Source organism: Myotis daubentonii, chromosome 10 (genome assembly GCF_963259705.1).
Source record: "Myotis daubentonii chromosome 10, mMyoDau2.1, whole genome shotgun sequence".
NCBI lineage: Eukaryota > Metazoa > Chordata > Mammalia > Chiroptera > Vespertilionidae > Myotis > Myotis daubentonii.
In genome coordinates, this window is record NC_081849.1 from 61429345 (window position 1) to 61447019 (window position 17675).

Sequence of the window (17675 nt, forward strand, 5' to 3'; positions counted from 1 at the left end):
TTGTCAGGGTCTGGTCAGGATCTCTAGAGAGGTTCTGCTCTGGATCTCCAGCCAGGTTCAGTCTAGGCTCTCCAGTCAGGTTCAGTGTCCAGGTTCCAGTCAGGTTCTCCTGCCAATCTCCGCAGTCAGGTTCAGTCCAGGATCTATTGCCATGTTCTCTCCAGCGAAGTTCTTCTGTCTCCAGGCTCCGTGTAGATTCTGTCTTCTGAATTCTCTTCTAAGCTCTGTGTTCTGAGTTCTGAGTGTTTCTGTCTTGTTACAACTGTATTTATACCAGTTGATTCAATCCTATCAATCTCTATTACAAAGGTTAGGGCGTTTCTTATCTCCATTCCAGGGAGAAAAGATTATGTAGTTTAAGCATGATTGTTCGTAGTTAAAGGGATTAATTACCCGCCTGGCACTTAGTTGAGGGGTTTTATTCCCTCCCTAACTTCAGGGGAAAATCCCTACCTGGGGAAAACAACCTTTCTCAGAGACCTTGGTTAAAACACATAGTGCCAAGAAGGTGAGCAAACATATTAAGAACAGTATGCCATATATGCCAGGTCCCTTGAAACAGCAAGCATGGACCGGCTCCCGGCACTAGGTGTATTGCATATCAAAATAATTTTCTTCATCTTGGGAATAGATATCCAAATACCATAGTATACATATATATGTACACATATACATGTACACACACACGCACACACACAACACACACACACACACACACACACACACACACACAGACTTCTTTTCAAAAGAGATTTGTTGAGACACGTTTTATTCTTGAATGGGTTCTACACACTGACAGTACCCGGAACAGATGCTTTTAAATAAATGTCCCCCCACTGGACTTGTTTTCGTAGGCAAACAGCATATATTATACTGTTTACCAAAAACTAAATTCTCAAGGCTGGAGTTAAATTAGATTACTGCATAATCTGGGTAGGTGCAGGTTTATTTGGAAGCAGAGATGATAACTGAATAATTAATTTTAAAAAGTTGTGTGTGTACATCTATAATCTTGGAATCTGAGGCCGATTTCCAGGATGAAGAAAATCATTCTGATGTGCAAGACTTAGAACATACATGCATTTTTTTATTGACAAATGATAGAAATATTCCATTCGGTTGTCTGTTCGGGTACTGACAATCATAGGTGTGGGAAGTGTTATGTGTGCTCCCACAAGGGGGGCGGGGGGGCGGCGGGTGAGAGAACTCCAATAGGCCCGAGACCTGCGCTCCTCAGCTCAAGGCCCTTTGGACACTAATGAGCCCCATGACTTCTTCTGAAAAACAGGAACAAGGAATACTACACCAGAAATGTGCTACAATTCCTCTGGTGCTTTATAAATGCTCCTTGAAACCAGATCTCTCTTCTAGGGTCTCACTTGACACTTTCTCTAAAAACTCAATCCACCTGGCCCTTCTCCAAATCACAGAGATGCTCTTAAGCACTGGAAGAGCTGGAGCCAGGCTAAGGATTCCAAGCAGGAATTTCATGTTCCCTACAGATAAGAAATATAAGGTAACAAGATGTTCATGATCCTGTGGCAGCCAGACAGAAGGTTAGTCATTCCCTGGGGGAGTAACTTACTTTTATTCTCTGAACAAACATGCTCGCTCAGGTCTATGACAGGCGAAGAAAAGGGAGATTAACTACACTCCGCTCCTCAATTCCCCAGAAAGGAAGAGGCAGACAGCCAGGCAAAAGGTGCATATTTTTTAAAAACATATTTCTATATGTGGTGAAAATCATCACTGGGTTGTGCTCATCATATATTAAGTGTGACAGATTCCCCCCACGTTGACTAACCTAAGGTTATTTCTAGACCTTGCTAACTTGGCATAAGGTTTCTTAAGTAAGTCTCTAAAAGCCTAACTTTTTGAGATTCATCAAAACCCAAATCCCACGCTATTTCTGCTCGCTGAATCAGTACCAACTGGAAAGCTTCCGATTTAAAAAGCTGTCACTGTTATCTTCAGATACTACTGTTGAAAAAGAAATTCTCCAATGAATCAAATCCAACTTGCAGATTCATCGAGAAGTACAACTACTGAAATCCTGGACACTGTATGCTTCCTGGACCCAGAAAGGGTAGAAATAGCATCCTGTGAAAGACACATCCTTAAAGAACACAGCTAAAGTTTCAGGTGAAAGATTAGACATGGCAAAGAAGAGGGGTTTTAAATGGGTGAAAGCGAACTATAAGAACTGGCAATGTTAGAGGAAGGAGATGGCTGACAAGAGAGAAAATCTTGAAAAGTCGACATCTTTGAGTTTCACAGCGTCATGCACTCAGCGATTCAGAACTGATTGTTCAATAGACTCAGTTCCTTGTGCCTCAGGAACCACCATTTCCCAAGAGAACTGTAAGGAAAAGAGGACCTGGGAGAAAAATCAAAGGTCCAAGTTAAGGGCAGGCCTTAGTGCAGGGGTCCTCAAACTACGGCCCGCGGGCCACATGCAAATACAAATATTGTATTTCTTTCTGTTTTTTTTTTTTTTTTTTACTTCAAAATAAGATATGTGCAGTGTGCATAGGAATTTGTTCATAGTTTTTTTTTTTTTTTTTAACTATAGTCCGGCCCTCCAACGGTCTGAGGGACAGTGAAGTGGCCCCCTGTTTAAAAAGTGTAAGGACCCCTGCCTTAGTGAATGAAAGTGAAATCAGATCTGTTTTATGGGTCAAGCAGGATTCCAAATGGGGGAAAAGTGAGAACAAGACCTTAACTAGAAGGAATGCTAGGAATCATGAGAGAACAAGGGCACAGTAGACGTGAAAACTGGGAGTGTTACATCACAATTTCTGGACACTGAGCAGGGAAAAATGTGTTCGTGAAGTTGACAATATGCAGCAGTTAGTAATAATCACCTCCCTTTTGTTTTCCTTTTAGAGAAACACAGAAAGAAATCCCAAAGCAGGTTTCTTTTTTTCTAACACTTTCACCAAAAACATGGCTTACTTCTTGGGGCTTCATTTGCTTCATGGTCTTCCAGAACTTACAGCAGACACCTTCATTTATAATCTGGGTTTGATTGGCAAGTAAGATTTTTTAGCTCAGCGGTATTTCTCAGAGTACTGGTAATGCACCCAAAGACCCCATGAGAAGGAATTTAGAAAATGCCATTAAAAGCATCAGAAGCTTGGATTCTACCTTCAAATGGGATGAATCGGTGAACATGAGTGAGGGGACAGAGCAGAAAGATGCCGAGAAATTGAAACAGATGAAAATCATGAACTAAATCCGCTCTGAGAAGCAATAGGAGGGTGTGAGAGTATCTAGTTAAGTGGTCCCAGAGTATTGGGTTTTGCTCTCATCCCCATTGACCTCTCTTCCAAATTCTGAACACTTGATTTGTAATTTTAAATCATCTCTCAAGATTTGGCCACAAACTCTCCACCACTGTCACCCCAACTTAGCATTATATTGTAGACACTCAACACTGTTTTCTTTCACCATCCAGGTGATGGCTGATTTCATAGGACCAAGCAGCACAAAGTACTACACCACATGCCCCTTAACCTTTCATAAATGCCACTAATGTAACCATACCACCAAACAGGCACCTGGCACATGAAATTCACATCTTAGCCTAACTCACATCAGCTTGATGGTTTGACAATTAGTCTGTGTGAACAAAATCCACGAATTTTACTCAAATCCAGATAAGATGTTTGTGTTTTTGAAGGTAGAATTATAGAGAAATTATCCCTACAATTTCCATCATGAAAATTTAGCCAAAAGAAAGAGAAATAGTTTAATAGCAATTGTTTGGGATGTTGCTTTTAAAGAAGCAAGAGACGGAAGTCTAGAATCAGTTTTTATCTCCTTTTAAAGATTTCTATGTTTCTGGTTTCCTGTCTTTGGATGCTTCCCAAGTACTCTCAGTTCTTTGCAATGCCTCAACGTTTAACATGTTTCCTAAATTTACATCCTAAGAATTATGGCTTTGAAAGCAAAACTTAACTCATTGTAAATTATTCCCTATTTTTTGTTTACCTTGCATTGCAATACAAATATATAAAAGCCATATTATCAATTCTGAGTACTCTTTTTGTCAGGAACACTGGAGGGATGCATGGTTAAAAATAAAATCATGCTCAGAACTTCAAGAGTGGGAACTGGGAGACTATGTCGTCCAAGGGCCCTTCTCGGCCCACCAGCTTTATCAGACCAATAGAGACTCATAGCAAATGAAAAAGAGAAAGTTTTCGAGGTAACAAAATTCGTAGGGTCAGGAGAAATTAGAAATGAAGCTAAGGTGCTAAGGCAGAAACTGTATATATAACAGAGAAACAGTTTCCAGATAATAATGTCCAGTGTTTCTGTAGACTTTCTATAATGGAAGGATTCTATTACATCTGTCATTTTCCGGTGAGCTGAAAACTTCTTACAGAGTTATATTGTTTAGGTTTGTGGACATCAGGCACTTGAGAGGGTAGCTCTTTGCTGAAAATCACCAGAAACATGACTGAACCATTTATATATTGGTCATGTTTGAATAAATTCAACCACTGTAAATCTGACTAATTTTAAAGCCATTTTTACTAGTATTTCTAAACATGCACTATCTTCTCATGTTCCTTTACTATGAAAACTCACTTGTGTTTTCTTCCAGGGTAGAGTTTCAGGAATTATTTTTTTTTATGAACCTAAACTGGTACTAAGAAATAAACTATTGGGGTTTAAAGAATGAGGACTTTTTAAAAGACAGCCAAAACTTTCAAGTTCGAATTAAAAAAGAGGACTGTAAAAGACAGTACAGTGAGTGGTATTACTAGGAGAACATGATTGGGAAGTAGAAAAGTCTGCGTTTAGATCCTGGCTCTGTTCCATTCTACATGGGTGATCTTGGGAAAATTACTTAATGTCACAAGCTTTCATATCTATGAAACAGATATCCCACCTATTTCATAGTGCTGTTGTGGGTGCCATTTTAATGATTTTGCACCCATGAGGCACTCTTCTTTGGTCCATATTTTAAACTGCTAGAAAAATTTTCTAGAAAATGAAGCCATTGGATAAAGATTTTGTGTGAAGGATTGCTAGAGCCCTATCAAAGATGACATACAGAATGGCCCATGGGTTTGTGAGAAGATGCTCAACATCATTCATTGTCAGAGAAATGCAAATCAAAAGCTCAATGAAATATCGCACATCTTGTTAGAATGTCTATTATCAAAAAGACATGAAATAATACATGTGTTGGCGAAGATGGGGAGAAAAGGGAACCCCTGGGCACTGTTGGTGGGAATGTAAATTGGTGCAACCACTGTGGAAAACAGAATGGAGGCTCCTCAAAAAATTAAAAATAGTACTGTGTGATTCATCATTTCCACACCTAGGTAATTTATCTGAAGAAAAGTAAAACACTAACTAGAAAAGATATCTGCATCCCCATGCTCGCTGCAACATTATTTACAAAATATGTAAACAACCAAAGTGTCCATCAATAGATAAATGGATAAAGAAAATGTGATTTTATATCTATACTAGAGGCCTGGTGCACAAAATTTGTGCACAGGTAGGGTCCCTAGGCCTGGCCGGCAATCAGGGCCTATCGGGGCCGTTTTGCCCAGTCCTGATCGGGAGGTTGGCTGTGGGAGCACACTGACCACCAGGGGTCAGCTCCTGCATTGAGCATCTGCCCCCTGGTGGTCAGTGTGCATCATAGCAACTGGTTGACTGGTCGTTCCGGTTATTCAGTCGTAACGGTCGCTTAGGCTTTTATATATTTCTATATCTATATATCTATATATCTATGTATCTATGTATCTATATATCTATATCTATATCTCCAGAAGCAGGGGTGGGTGAAGGGAGTCAGGGATACAACTTTCCAGTTATAAAATAAATAAGTCATGGGAATGCACTGTACAGCATGGTAACTTTAGTGGATAAAACCGTACTGCATATTTGAAAGTTGCTAAAAGGATAAATCTTACATGTTCACATCACAAGAAAAAAAATTCTATAACTATGTATGGTGACAGATGTCTAGACTTATTGTGGTGAACATTTCACAATATATACAAATATTGAATCATTATGTTGAAACGAATATAATGATGTGTGTCAATTATACTTCAATATAAAAAATAAATGGTGGGGGGAGGGGTTGGGGTGGTGGAAGAGGGCCTCCTTTCGCCTTGACTGGGGCCTCCCACAATGATAAGCAAACACAGGGCAAGTGTCCCCACATCACTGCCCAAATGCCTCCCTTCAAAAGCGCTGGATTCATTATTTCCGCACCCCTCGGAGGGAATGTGCGTGGCCTTACCGCTGACGTTAGACGCGCAAGAATTTCATCACTGCTTTCTTCCGAGTCCTCAATTTTCCGATGGGACCTTTGAAAAACAAAGAATGAATTACCCCTTCAGCTCTGGTTACTCAAATTTATCTACCAAGTTATGGGGAATAACATGGCATTCCCACTGTTTAATACATGATTGTCTAATTATTCTTGTTTAATACATTAGTGAAAGTCCCCAAGCAAATAACATGGTGTCGGTAGTGCTGTGGGAACTCAGTTCTGCTGCAGCCCAAATGTCCCTTCAAATTCAGTCAGCAAGAACCTCTTCACAAAACACCAGCTAAATCCTGAAGATAGAGTGCTGTTCTCCAAATGCTTTCACAACATAATCCCGGCACACTGGATTTACAGATATGGGCATACACAAAGCATAAGTGGCTGTGAATATGTGCTGGTTAAGCACTACCATTCCCTCTACACTAAATGAAATCCAGATTTTGAAAATATGAATCATGAATTTTCCACTACATCTGAGTCCCAGCCAAAACAGATGTATTCTGAAATGGTCTATTATAGACCTAACACTATGACAGGATTTATGTGGAAAACAATAGCAGAAGAAGCCCTTTGTTCTTTTTTAAGAGAGACAGCCCAGTTGAGAAGCCAAAAAAAAAAAAAGTGTATGCATATGTTGAATCACTGCAGAGGCATATATTACACAGTATCAGATTGGTTTGTTTAGGAAAATCACCTTTCTAATGTAATTCATGAAAAAATGTTCACTGCAGAAACGCATGTACTAATGTACAAAATGATCTACTTTTTAAAACAAATCTTATAGAACTGCATTCTTTCTCCTGGTTTGGTCAAAGAAAAAAATTAACTAATGCCATCGAATATATAAATTGCCTCCCAGGTCCATTTCCACAAGCAATCCCTTCTCCCCTGTGGAACTGGAGGGGTCGGTGGCAGCTGCCCTGCGGAGCGGCGTTACCAGGATGGCAGTCAGTGACTGATTCCAGTTGCGCCAATGGCAGCAGTGGGCCGGCTGGGGTGCTAGCCGGAGTGGCAGGAGGGTGGCTCCCGGCTCACAGGGGAGCTAAGAAGCTCTTTAAGAAAATAAACGCTGGTCAGATCAATTCTGACATTGGCTTCCTGTTCTGCACATGTTATTAAACCTTTTTATAGAAAACAAGCCATACCCTTCCAGAGCAGTGAGTTACAAACTACTCCCTTTATAAGGATTGCATGATGTAGGTATGAAACAGTGCGGGTGTTGTCCGATAGTTTAATCACTTATGCAGCAAAGTGTTTCAAACATTACCTAATGACCTGCCCATAAAAACAATGGTAACTGAGCATGATAATTTACCGTATTCCCCCAAAACCAAGTTACGTTGGTGATGAATGTTCCAAACAATGAGCTGTATTATTAAAATGATCTATTCACAAGGTTTCCCTGCCTGGGCAGTGTGGCTCAGTGGTTGAAAGTCGATCCAGAAACCAGAAGGTCACAGTTCGATTCCCAGTCAGGGCACATGCCTGGGTTTTGGGCTCGATCTCCAGTAGGGGGCATGCAGGAGGCAGCCGATCAATGATTCTCTCTCATCACTGATGTTTCTCTCTCTCTCTCCCTCTCCCTCTCCCTTCCTCTCTCAGAAATCAATAAAAGCATTTTTTTTTAAAAAAAGTCTTAAAATGGTTTTCCTATACGTGAAGTTATACTAAGGAGAGATTTGCAATCTTTTATAACCTCAGCCGCCAAACCAAATTTATATGATTAAGTTGAGGTGACTGACAGATCTGTCAGGAAATGAAGCACCAAACACACCGAGACACCAGGGCACATCACAAGGGCGTGGATACTCTGTCTGGGTCCACAGAGAGGGCGGCTGCTCATGCTGTCCCCTGCCTCTCAGACCCTGCAGACACCTGGGGGAGTTGATGGGGTGAGGTATTTCGCACCACAGATTCTGTCATGAATGTCATTTCAACAAACTTCTGAGAGAAACTCAATATTCCCAGGGAAGCCCTTGTGTTTGTGACTGATAATGACTACTTCATGAGTGATGGCTGAGAAGTTGCTGGTTCAGTGGCAAATAATGTAGTCCCTGTTCAGAAGCAAAACTATCTGTCATCATTCTTCCAGCACAAAACATGCCTCAGCACAAGCGTTTCTAAAGGAAATGTGCCTGGGGAAAACCGGGTGATGATCTCCAGCGAGCTGCCCGCAGCCCCTGTCCCACTTTTATCGCCTCAATCAGCACAGTTTATGCCCGGGACCTCCCAAATCTTTCTCCTGCCCAAGCTCCCCTTGTTCTTCCATTTGCCTTCAACGGGGCTCTAGGTGGCAATTCCAGGAATTTTCACCCATGTGGGGAATCTTTAGGCTCTTGGAACTTGGCATAACTTACACTGAACTCCTCTTCCTCCTGCCCATGCCCCTCACAGCTCAGCTCCATGGTCGCCCTGTGGCCACCCCCTTCCTCCCACCCTACCAGACACCAGACTCTCTAGCTTCCCTGCCTCAGGCTCTGCTCTCCTTCAGTCCCTCATGGTCACGGTCAAGCCTCACTGACAGTCGAGGTCTGCACCTTCTCTTGCACAAATTATTTTAACCACTTGATCAACTTCTCTGTCTCTGGCTTCTCCCCCTTGTGCTCAATCTCCTGCAGACACAAGGATTACCTTTCTAAGACCCAGATCTCATCCTGCTGTTCTCCAGACTCCAAACCAGCAAGGGCTACCCCACTGCCTGCTGAGAGCTCTAGAATTCAGAAACACCCTTTCTTTCCTGCGATTGTGCCCCCTGCCCCTGGCATGAGCAGGCACCCGTGTCTCGCCTGCTGGAAAGGGGAGTCTTGGGAGCAGAACTGGTGGGAATGAGCAAACAGTAGAAGTTTGAAAAGGGGAAAGCAAGAGAGAAGGCTAACCCTCAACCACTTGTCTTCCTCACCACTTGGGTCCTACCTCAGCTTGATGCCAAAATGCCCAGAAATACCCCACCGTCTTAACCCAACAAATGTATTTTCATAAAATGTAGATGAATTCTGATTATTTCATGTATGTAAATACACATCAGTGTAGTCCAGTGAAGACAACGTTATCACATATCAGATCAAAATAGAAAATGAAACAGGTGGGGCAAGGGAGAGTAAAGCAAAGAATCAATTGCAATACTTGCATATTCCCCATGTATTGCCCAGTGGACAAGAGAGGAAGGGGGAAGTTCCAAGTGTGGCTAGGGAAGGGAAGCACAGAAACCCGGGCTGGAATCCCCAGTTAACAGCAACGACCAGTTGACTTTAAGACAGAAAAGGACTGACCCCAGGAAGAAAGACCCATGCCCGAGGGTGTGTGCCAGCAGGAAGCTCCCACCCAGTGGGCACACCCCTTTAAGCATGTCTGTGGTTGCTTCTCAATGTCTCTGCTTAACAATAGCCCAAGCCTGAACCCAAGTCCTAGTGCTGCGGGCAGACGTCTTTATAAGTTGGAGAGGTTACTATCTAAGGGTAGTTGAGAGGACACAGGAGTGGCAAAAGCCTGTGGTCCTCTGCCCTGGTCCTTCTATCAAACTGGATATATTATCATTCTACCCAGCTCCCACCAAAAAACAAACAAACAAAAATCCTCCCCTCCCCACAGACTTCCCTGAATTTTGAGGCACAAATTCAGCAAGTCCATCCTCCTAGTTGCAAGTCAGCCTTGATTTTCTCTCCTCTCCCTGCAAGCACAGCCACCCACCCACAACCCCCATTGCATGCACCCTGGAATCCTACTGGCTTCCAGGTGTATCTCTTATTTGACCACTTCCTACCACCTCTGCTATCACTGTGGTCCAGCCACAGAATCTCTCGCTTGGACCCTGGGCCAGAGTGGACTTATTAATATGCAAGTTAGATCATGCCCCTCCTTTGCTCAGAATCCTCAAATGACTCTCCATCTCCTTCTGCATAAAATCAAAGTCTGTACGAAGCCCTTGGGATCTGGCCTCCTGGTCGTTTTTTCATCCCTCCCTCTCTTATCTCCTCCAGCCACATTTGCTTTGTTTTTGATGCTTCTGCCTGGAGCCTCTGCACCTGCTGTCCTTTCATCCTGGAACGCCTTCCTCAGACACCCACATTGCTCCTCTCCTCACATCCTTTAAGTCTCTGACAACTTCCCAGAGAAGCCTTCGCTGACCCATATCCATAGCCCCCATATTTCCCACTTTATTTTTCTTCATAAAGCTTTCCACCTTTAACGAACATAAATCTGTTCATTGTTGAAATTCTGTCCTCCCTTACTAGACTGAAGGCTCTGTGGGAGTAGAGGTTTCTGTCTGTTTTGTTCATTGTTGCAGTCTCAACACTTAGAACACAAACTGGTGTGACAGGCATTCAATAACTATTTGTTGAAGACAGGGTGGGGCAAACGTAGGTTTATAGCTGTGGGTACATGAAACACAGAATTTATTCTTATATTATTATTCATGGCATTATTTTCCACAGGAACAACTGCATATTCACTGAGTACCTTAAACTTCAAGGAATGCTCTGCTATGAACTACCATCCCAGGAGTATTGCTGCACAAGATATTAACTAGTTACCTCATCAAGTCAACTGAAGGACTCTGCTTATACCCAAGAACTATTCCCTCCAGTTATTCACGCATTCTCCTAGCTCCCTGCAGCAGTCTTCCTTTCAGTGACCTTTTTGTCACTAAAATCCAACAAGACTGACTTTCTTATACCTAATACCAAAGATCTGGTAACTTTGAAAGTATATTAAATAACAGCAGCATAATTACCACCCCCACTGCCTGATCTTTTTCTAAAAAATAATTAGCATAGCCCTAATGTCAGTACCCAACCTAGGCAACTGCTTGACAATCAGTTACGTATTCATAAGGCAAAAGAAAAGAAGCAGAAGTTCCCCACCCAAGAACATCTCTCAGCACAAACTCTCAGCTCAACATGCTTGAGTTCTAATAAAGAGCCTTAGGAGGCAGCACACAGGAACCGTGATCTGGGCAGTAGTTTCATACCAGTCCCAGCATCATCTCCAGCAACTTGGATTTAACTGGCCTCCCTGCAGAGGTTCCCAGAATTCTCTTTGTGAACATGTCTTCATGAGAATTAGTATAATGGATTTGAGATTATTATTCCAATGAAGTTTTCACAAAGAAAACTTACTGTAATTCTATACATGAGCTAGAAGATTGTTTAATCAAAACATTTGTGCTTCAAAATTCAAGAGCAATCGGTACCATCTTGGAGTTGGAAAAGCCTACTTCTTTTTCAAAAGTGGAAGAGGTTTCCTGGTATTCCACGGTGGGAGGTTGGAAGCATTTTCTTGGAGAAATATTATTATCATTTATTATTATTAAATATTATTAAAATTCACTAGTTCTGTCTATGTCGCAATATTGAATAGCATATGTGGGCTGCCAAGGGCTACCACAACATACAACATTGTTCCTACAGAAAAAAAAAAAGTGTTAAATACATCCCAACAACCGCAAAATAGACAAACATTTGGAGTCAAGTTGTTCGGGAGACAGAGACTGTGCATAACTGGCACCAGCCAATCCCGCTGAGGAGTCACTCACGACCTTCCTTCCAGGACTGCTGAGCCAGCACTGCTGGGCATGGCGATGTTGCCGATGCTGCAGGTGACAGACTCATCTAACAATATGAAATGTGGCCTCAGTCAGCTTTCATTTGTTTCTGAGTGTGCCTCATATACATACTACACATTAACCTATGGGTTAAACAGAGATATTCTGGATTGGGACTGATGAGGGTGGGTAACACACCTGTCTTCCGATTGGAATTCTTACAGAAAAGAGAATGTCAGGCAGGCCTGTCCACTACCTCCCACTGACACCCCCCACAGCCAGGCTCATGTTGACCTGTCCTGGTCTGTTTGGTTTGAAGGAACTTGAGAGAAACATGATTTTTAGGATGGACTTCACACTACTCCTGCTAGGGGCTAATGAAATTCCAGGACACAGACACTGTTAGAACCAAGACAGGAATCTTTCAAACAGGAGATATACAGAACACAAATATGTGAAAAAAATCATAATACCCAGTAGATGTAGCAAAATCTATCTTTAGGATACTCTGCAACCAAGTGAGAGTCACTTAGACCGATCTGTGATGGTCAGAGGTGTCTTGGGAGAAGTAACATCCAGGGTGAGTTTCTGATGGGTAAGGATGGCCCTAGAACTGCGTCAGGGTGACCTGGACATGCAAGTGGAAAAATGGCAAGAGGTAAAGCCAAGGCCAGACCAGTCAGGCTCCATCTGTTATTGCTAAAGAATCTGGGTTTTAGGCTGAAAGTCATGAACTTCTGCTATAAAGCAAAGGAGATGGGTGAAGAAGTAACTAGAAGACATACAACCAAAGGTGGGCTTGGTTTCTTGTTATGATTGAGAGAATCATTTGGTTACTGAAGGAGAATAGTCAACGGGGAGAGAGAGAGAAAGAGAGAGAGAGAGAGAGAGAGAGAGAGAGAGAGAGAGAGAGAGAGAGAGAGAAAGGGAACGAGAGAGAGAAAGGGAACGAGAGAGCGAGGAAGAAGCCGGGGAGAAAAATTAGTCTTGGGCAGGAGGAAGGCTCCTCCACCAAGCTCAGAAGGAAATGGCGCAATTCACACTCTCCTGGGACAACCCAGAATCCATTTCACACCTGCTGATGGTCAGGCAAGGAAAGGTATTCTGGGACTTTTTCTTTCAGAAACATTTCCTGGGCCAGATATGAGCATTTTCTTTCTAAGAAATCATTGCCAGCAAGTCCTCAAGAGAACACTCCTCAAGGAGCACAGACTCAATCTCTACCACGTCCAGTACCTACTGACCCCAAGCGGGCGAGAAGGGCGTCAGACCAGCACTCAAGTACTGTCCCATCCGCACTGTCCCCTAACACCTACGTTCTGGACAGGCCTGCTCTTCTTACTAAAGCAAATGCTATGACAAAAGGGAAAACTGGGGTGGTAGGAAAACGAGAATTGGATTTTTTCTTGAGGTCTTTAATATCATGAATATAAACACCTCCTAAACCTTCTTAAGAGAAGATACTTCTTCACAGCATCAGGCTACTTACTAGTTATGCTTCTAAATGAAAGTTATCCATCAGTAGTACATTGTGAATGTGACAGGTTTCATTAGAGTCCGGGGTATATAGTTACACACTCATCTAAAACTGAATAAAATTAGTTATTACTGATATCTCCTTTGTATATTTTACATTGAGGATTTTAGCATCAATCCTGAATATTTAAACAGCTACAATTCAAAAGCTAGCACAACCGGACCTAAAAGTTCAATTTTTATTAAAATTCCTGTACTACTCTTAAACACTGACGCACTCTGACAAAGATAAGCAATCTGTTACCACACCTGCAATAAGCCTTGCGTGTAAACAATGGAAATTTGGGAGGATTTAGCATTTCCTTGGGAGAAGGGGTGATGAGTAATAGCAAAGATTAACGTCAGCTGACTTCAGAGTCATTTTTGTATAAACAATTTAAAGTGATAAATGGAAATTTTCTTCACCTTTGATCCCAACACAAAACTTATGCCAAATCCATCATGAAAAACATTTTTGCGAAACGCTAAAAAAATGTTTTGTTTACTCGTGCAGTATTTCCTCCTGCCCAAAGATCGTAAAATGAAGATCCAATTAGGAAAGTCAACACTACAAAGGGTAGGTTTAGGATGCACGAATGGCCCACGTGAGGTTGAGCTCCTCAATTAGGAAGAGTTAATCCAGCACCATTTCCTAAATGAAGGATGCTGATGGGTTTCTCATGCTGTTTCTACCTGTCAGGTGGACATGGAACAGCTAGGGAAGATGAGGAGAATGAAAGGAGCGGCGATGACAGGACAGTGGGAGGTGCCAGTGTAGACTGGGTGCTAAGGGGACACAGGGACATAAATCTGGAGGTCACCACTGTGGAGTTGATATCAAATACAAGACTGGCTGAGGGCACATCCAGATGAGAGAGAAAAGGTCTGAAGAATGAGCTCGGAGACACTCCCTGTTTAGAGGTCAATGTTTCCAAAGGTAGGTTTTATTATTAACAGGGGCGGTGAGGCCCATGACCAGGAGGCAGCTGCCACTGGAAAGATCGGTCAGTTTGGGAAGAGTTAACATCCTAATAATACTGAGGCCTCCAACCTATGAACGTGGATGCATCCTCCACTTCTCTGTCTTATTTCATTTGGCTTTTGAAATGTTTGGCAGGCACCTTTTGCACACACTTTTACATTTACACCTAAGTAATTCATAGTGGGGTGGGGTTTTTTTTGTCCTAATAGACAGAAATAGAATTGAATTTTGTATATTGACCTTATATCCTGTGACTGTGCTAAATCCACTTATTAATTCTGGTAAGTTTTTTGTAGACTCTAGGGGATTGTCTATGTATACAATTGTGTTCTCTGCAAAGATAGACAGCTTTAGTTTTTTCTTCTCATCTGTATACCTTTTACTTCTTTTTCTTGCTTATTGCACTGACCAGTACTGGAAAGAAGTGATAAGAAGGGATGTATTAATCTTGTTCCCAATCTTAAGAGAGAAAGACAATTCTTTCTCACTAAGCATCATGTAAACAAAAGATTTTATCAGGTGGAGGAAGTTGCCTTATATTCCTAGCTATCTGAGAATTTTTTTTTTTATCATGAATGAATTCTGAATTTTCTCAAAAGAGTTATCTGCATTTATGGAGTTTATCATATAAGTTTTATTCTTAGACTGTGAATACAGTGAATTGCATTGATTTTTGAATGCTGAACCGTCCTTGTATTTCTGGGATAAACTCCCCTTTTTCATGATGTATGATCATCTTTATACATTGCTGGGTTCCATTTACTAATACTTGTTGAGAAAGATTTCTGTGCTTGTATGCATGCGTTGTATTGGTCTGTTTTCTTTTTCTGAAAACATTGTTGTCACTGCCAGGGCATCTTGGGCAAAACAACTAAGTCAGCTGCTCTCCTTTTGTCAAGGAGGGGAACTCCTTGAACACAGAAACAGATCACAGACCATAAACTCGGCATGTCAATTAAGCAGACACAAGACAAAAATGTTACTGTGAATTCAAATAACAAACTATCTTATTTCTTCCAGCAGGACCTACAATTAGGAGCCGGAGAGGGTGTGGGGAGGCAGCCTTTCCACCAATATATGTAACAGCTAACGACAGGGACCTGGAAATGCACTTCAGTCGGATGCCTTTACTGAGCAGGTTAACAACACCGGCTTCTTTTCCTTTGGTCTGGCTGTCCGGCAGGATGCAGGCTTACTGGGGAGCAGACAGACTGTTCAAAGAAAACGGAAGAAGCTACATTCTTCTTTAGATGTGTCTGAGCGTGGCGGGAGTCTGATTTTAGCAATCCTCTACAGCTCTTCTAAAATCGGCATCGATGCCGACTGTCCTGTAATTGGCAGAGTTTAGTTCAGGGCTCACAGGCACGGCTATTTGAGCACCTCCACACCCACCTGTAGCGGTGGCTGAATTGAACTAGCGAAGCTTCCTTGCAGCCTAAATTCCGAGTCACAGAGTCACAGCTGGAAAGAAATGTCCCACTCGCCCTGAAGGAGTCATTAGGCTGCCTTTCCCTACTCTGTCACTTCAGCAATTCCTACCTCCACCCCCCACCCCCCCACCCCGCCTCAGGTTTAAATATGGGTCAGAAGTTCCAAGAAAAGGAGCTGGAACAAAGTGCATTCTGGGCGACTTGACTGACTTTCCGTTTGAATGAGGTGCCATGTCTGATAATTTTCCCCCTGAGGTAATACCCTTGACAACCGAGTCACTCATTCCTTTCAAATTATCTCCTCAGTTTGGACAGAAGTGTTATTTTGGGTAGAGGAGGGATTTTGTTGCCTTACATTAGCCCAGAAACCTGCAGCAGCCCCGTTTCCCTCCCTGCTTTACACGTTTCTTTAAAGTGGAAAAACCTCACTTTTCTTTTTCAAAATGCCTTTGTACAGAACAGGTTGCATTCACATAGAGATAGCAAGGAGTTTCCTTCCATAGTTTTAAAGAGATTCGGAGAGAAGACAGCAAATTAGTGAGGCCGACCGGACAACTGCATGGCTGACCTTAGTAACTTCAAATACCACAAAGGTCAGTAGGAGGACCAGGAGACGGGCTTTCTGCTCATGAGTGGTCAACCTCGATTAGTGAACCCAGCAGACGTTAGAGGGCATTTCAGTAGAATGGATAAAAAGCTGAATGGACAGGACTAAGAATGACAGAAAAATGGGAAAAGATTTTGATACAAACAGCAAGAACAGTAAGTTACTAAAAGAAAGACAGGGACTGGAGATATCATGGAAGTTTTGCAGTGAAAGTAGGACTTGGGCTCCCCCTTGAGGGGTGGGTAGAAGTTGACTGGACAAGAAAGAAGCGGAAGAGAGAGCAGAGCATCCTATGGGCCTGAGGGAACACGTGGGTGTGGGGCGGGGCGGAATGAACGTGGATCACCGGGCAAGAGCAGGGGTTATGACAGGATCTTATGCATGAATCCACAGAAAGGGCTGTGACAACTGAGAGGGCAATGTCTCCAGGCACCTTTTTCCTTATTGTGCTTTATTGTAAGTCTGGCTTCCCAAAATCTGCCCGAAAACATTCTACCATAGCTTAGCAGTTGGCTTATAGCTCTACTGTAGGAAAAAAATGCACGTCCTCTCTCTCCAGAAGAGACTTGCAGTGGTTCAGTAATTTTATCTGTTTATAATGTGGAACTGACAGACCCATAACTTCCTAATGACCCAATTTTCCCAGAGGAATTTCTACTCCCAAATGCGCATGTTCACACCAACATAAAAAGTTTGCTGATAGACAAGGCACGCTACAGTGATTCTCAATTCTAGAGGCATGGCATTTGTGTTCAGGGACCAGTGTGACATAAGATTGGAAATAACCCGGAATAAATATTAAGACCCCACTTTTTAAAACATTTTCCTTTTCAGAACTTACAAGAGACCTAGGATTTCCCTATATACAGTCACCTCACTCACTGGCATTCCAGTCTGCGGAGTAAGGAGAAAGGACTGGAGCTACAGCATGAGGCCTGCTTGCAAGTGGGGTTCAGTTGCCCTTGTGCCCCCATTCATTCAGGTGTGCCCATGGGGGTGCACACAGTTCCATCTTGCCCTCAGGAAGGGGAACGGTTAAGAGCTGCTAAAGTATGCCACAGCCAAAGCAAGGCACAGCCACCTCCAACTTAAGAAGCAGGCCACTCCTTCTTAGAAAGCTGGTTCAAGTTTGTTGAAAGGCTCCTGGGCTTTTCTCAGGAAACTTCTGACCCACATTAAAAGCACATGACACTACAGAACATTTTCTGTACGTAGACAGCTGAGTGGGGAGTTAATATTTGAAGGTTGCTTTACCCTTGCAAGGTCCTCTGTAAACAGTGGTGGTGAATTCATAA

General features: G+C 42.6%; 1 protein-coding gene across 10 annotated transcripts in view; it reads right to left on the reverse strand.

The window, feature by feature from the left end:
• RAPGEF5 (Rap guanine nucleotide exchange factor 5) overlaps positions 1-17675 on the reverse strand; it is a 203805-nt gene that overhangs the window by 134007 nt on the left and 52123 nt on the right. For all 10 annotated transcript variants that reach the window (XR_009454766.1, XR_009454765.1, XM_059712536.1 and 7 more), the window contains exon 6: positions 6275-6341. Coding sequence is in view for 8 of the 10 variants with exons in the window: in XM_059712536.1 (XP_059568519.1) it covers positions 6275-6341 (67 nt within the window). In the remaining 2 variants the exon portion in view is untranslated. The remainder of the gene's footprint in view (positions 1-6274; positions 6342-17675) is intronic.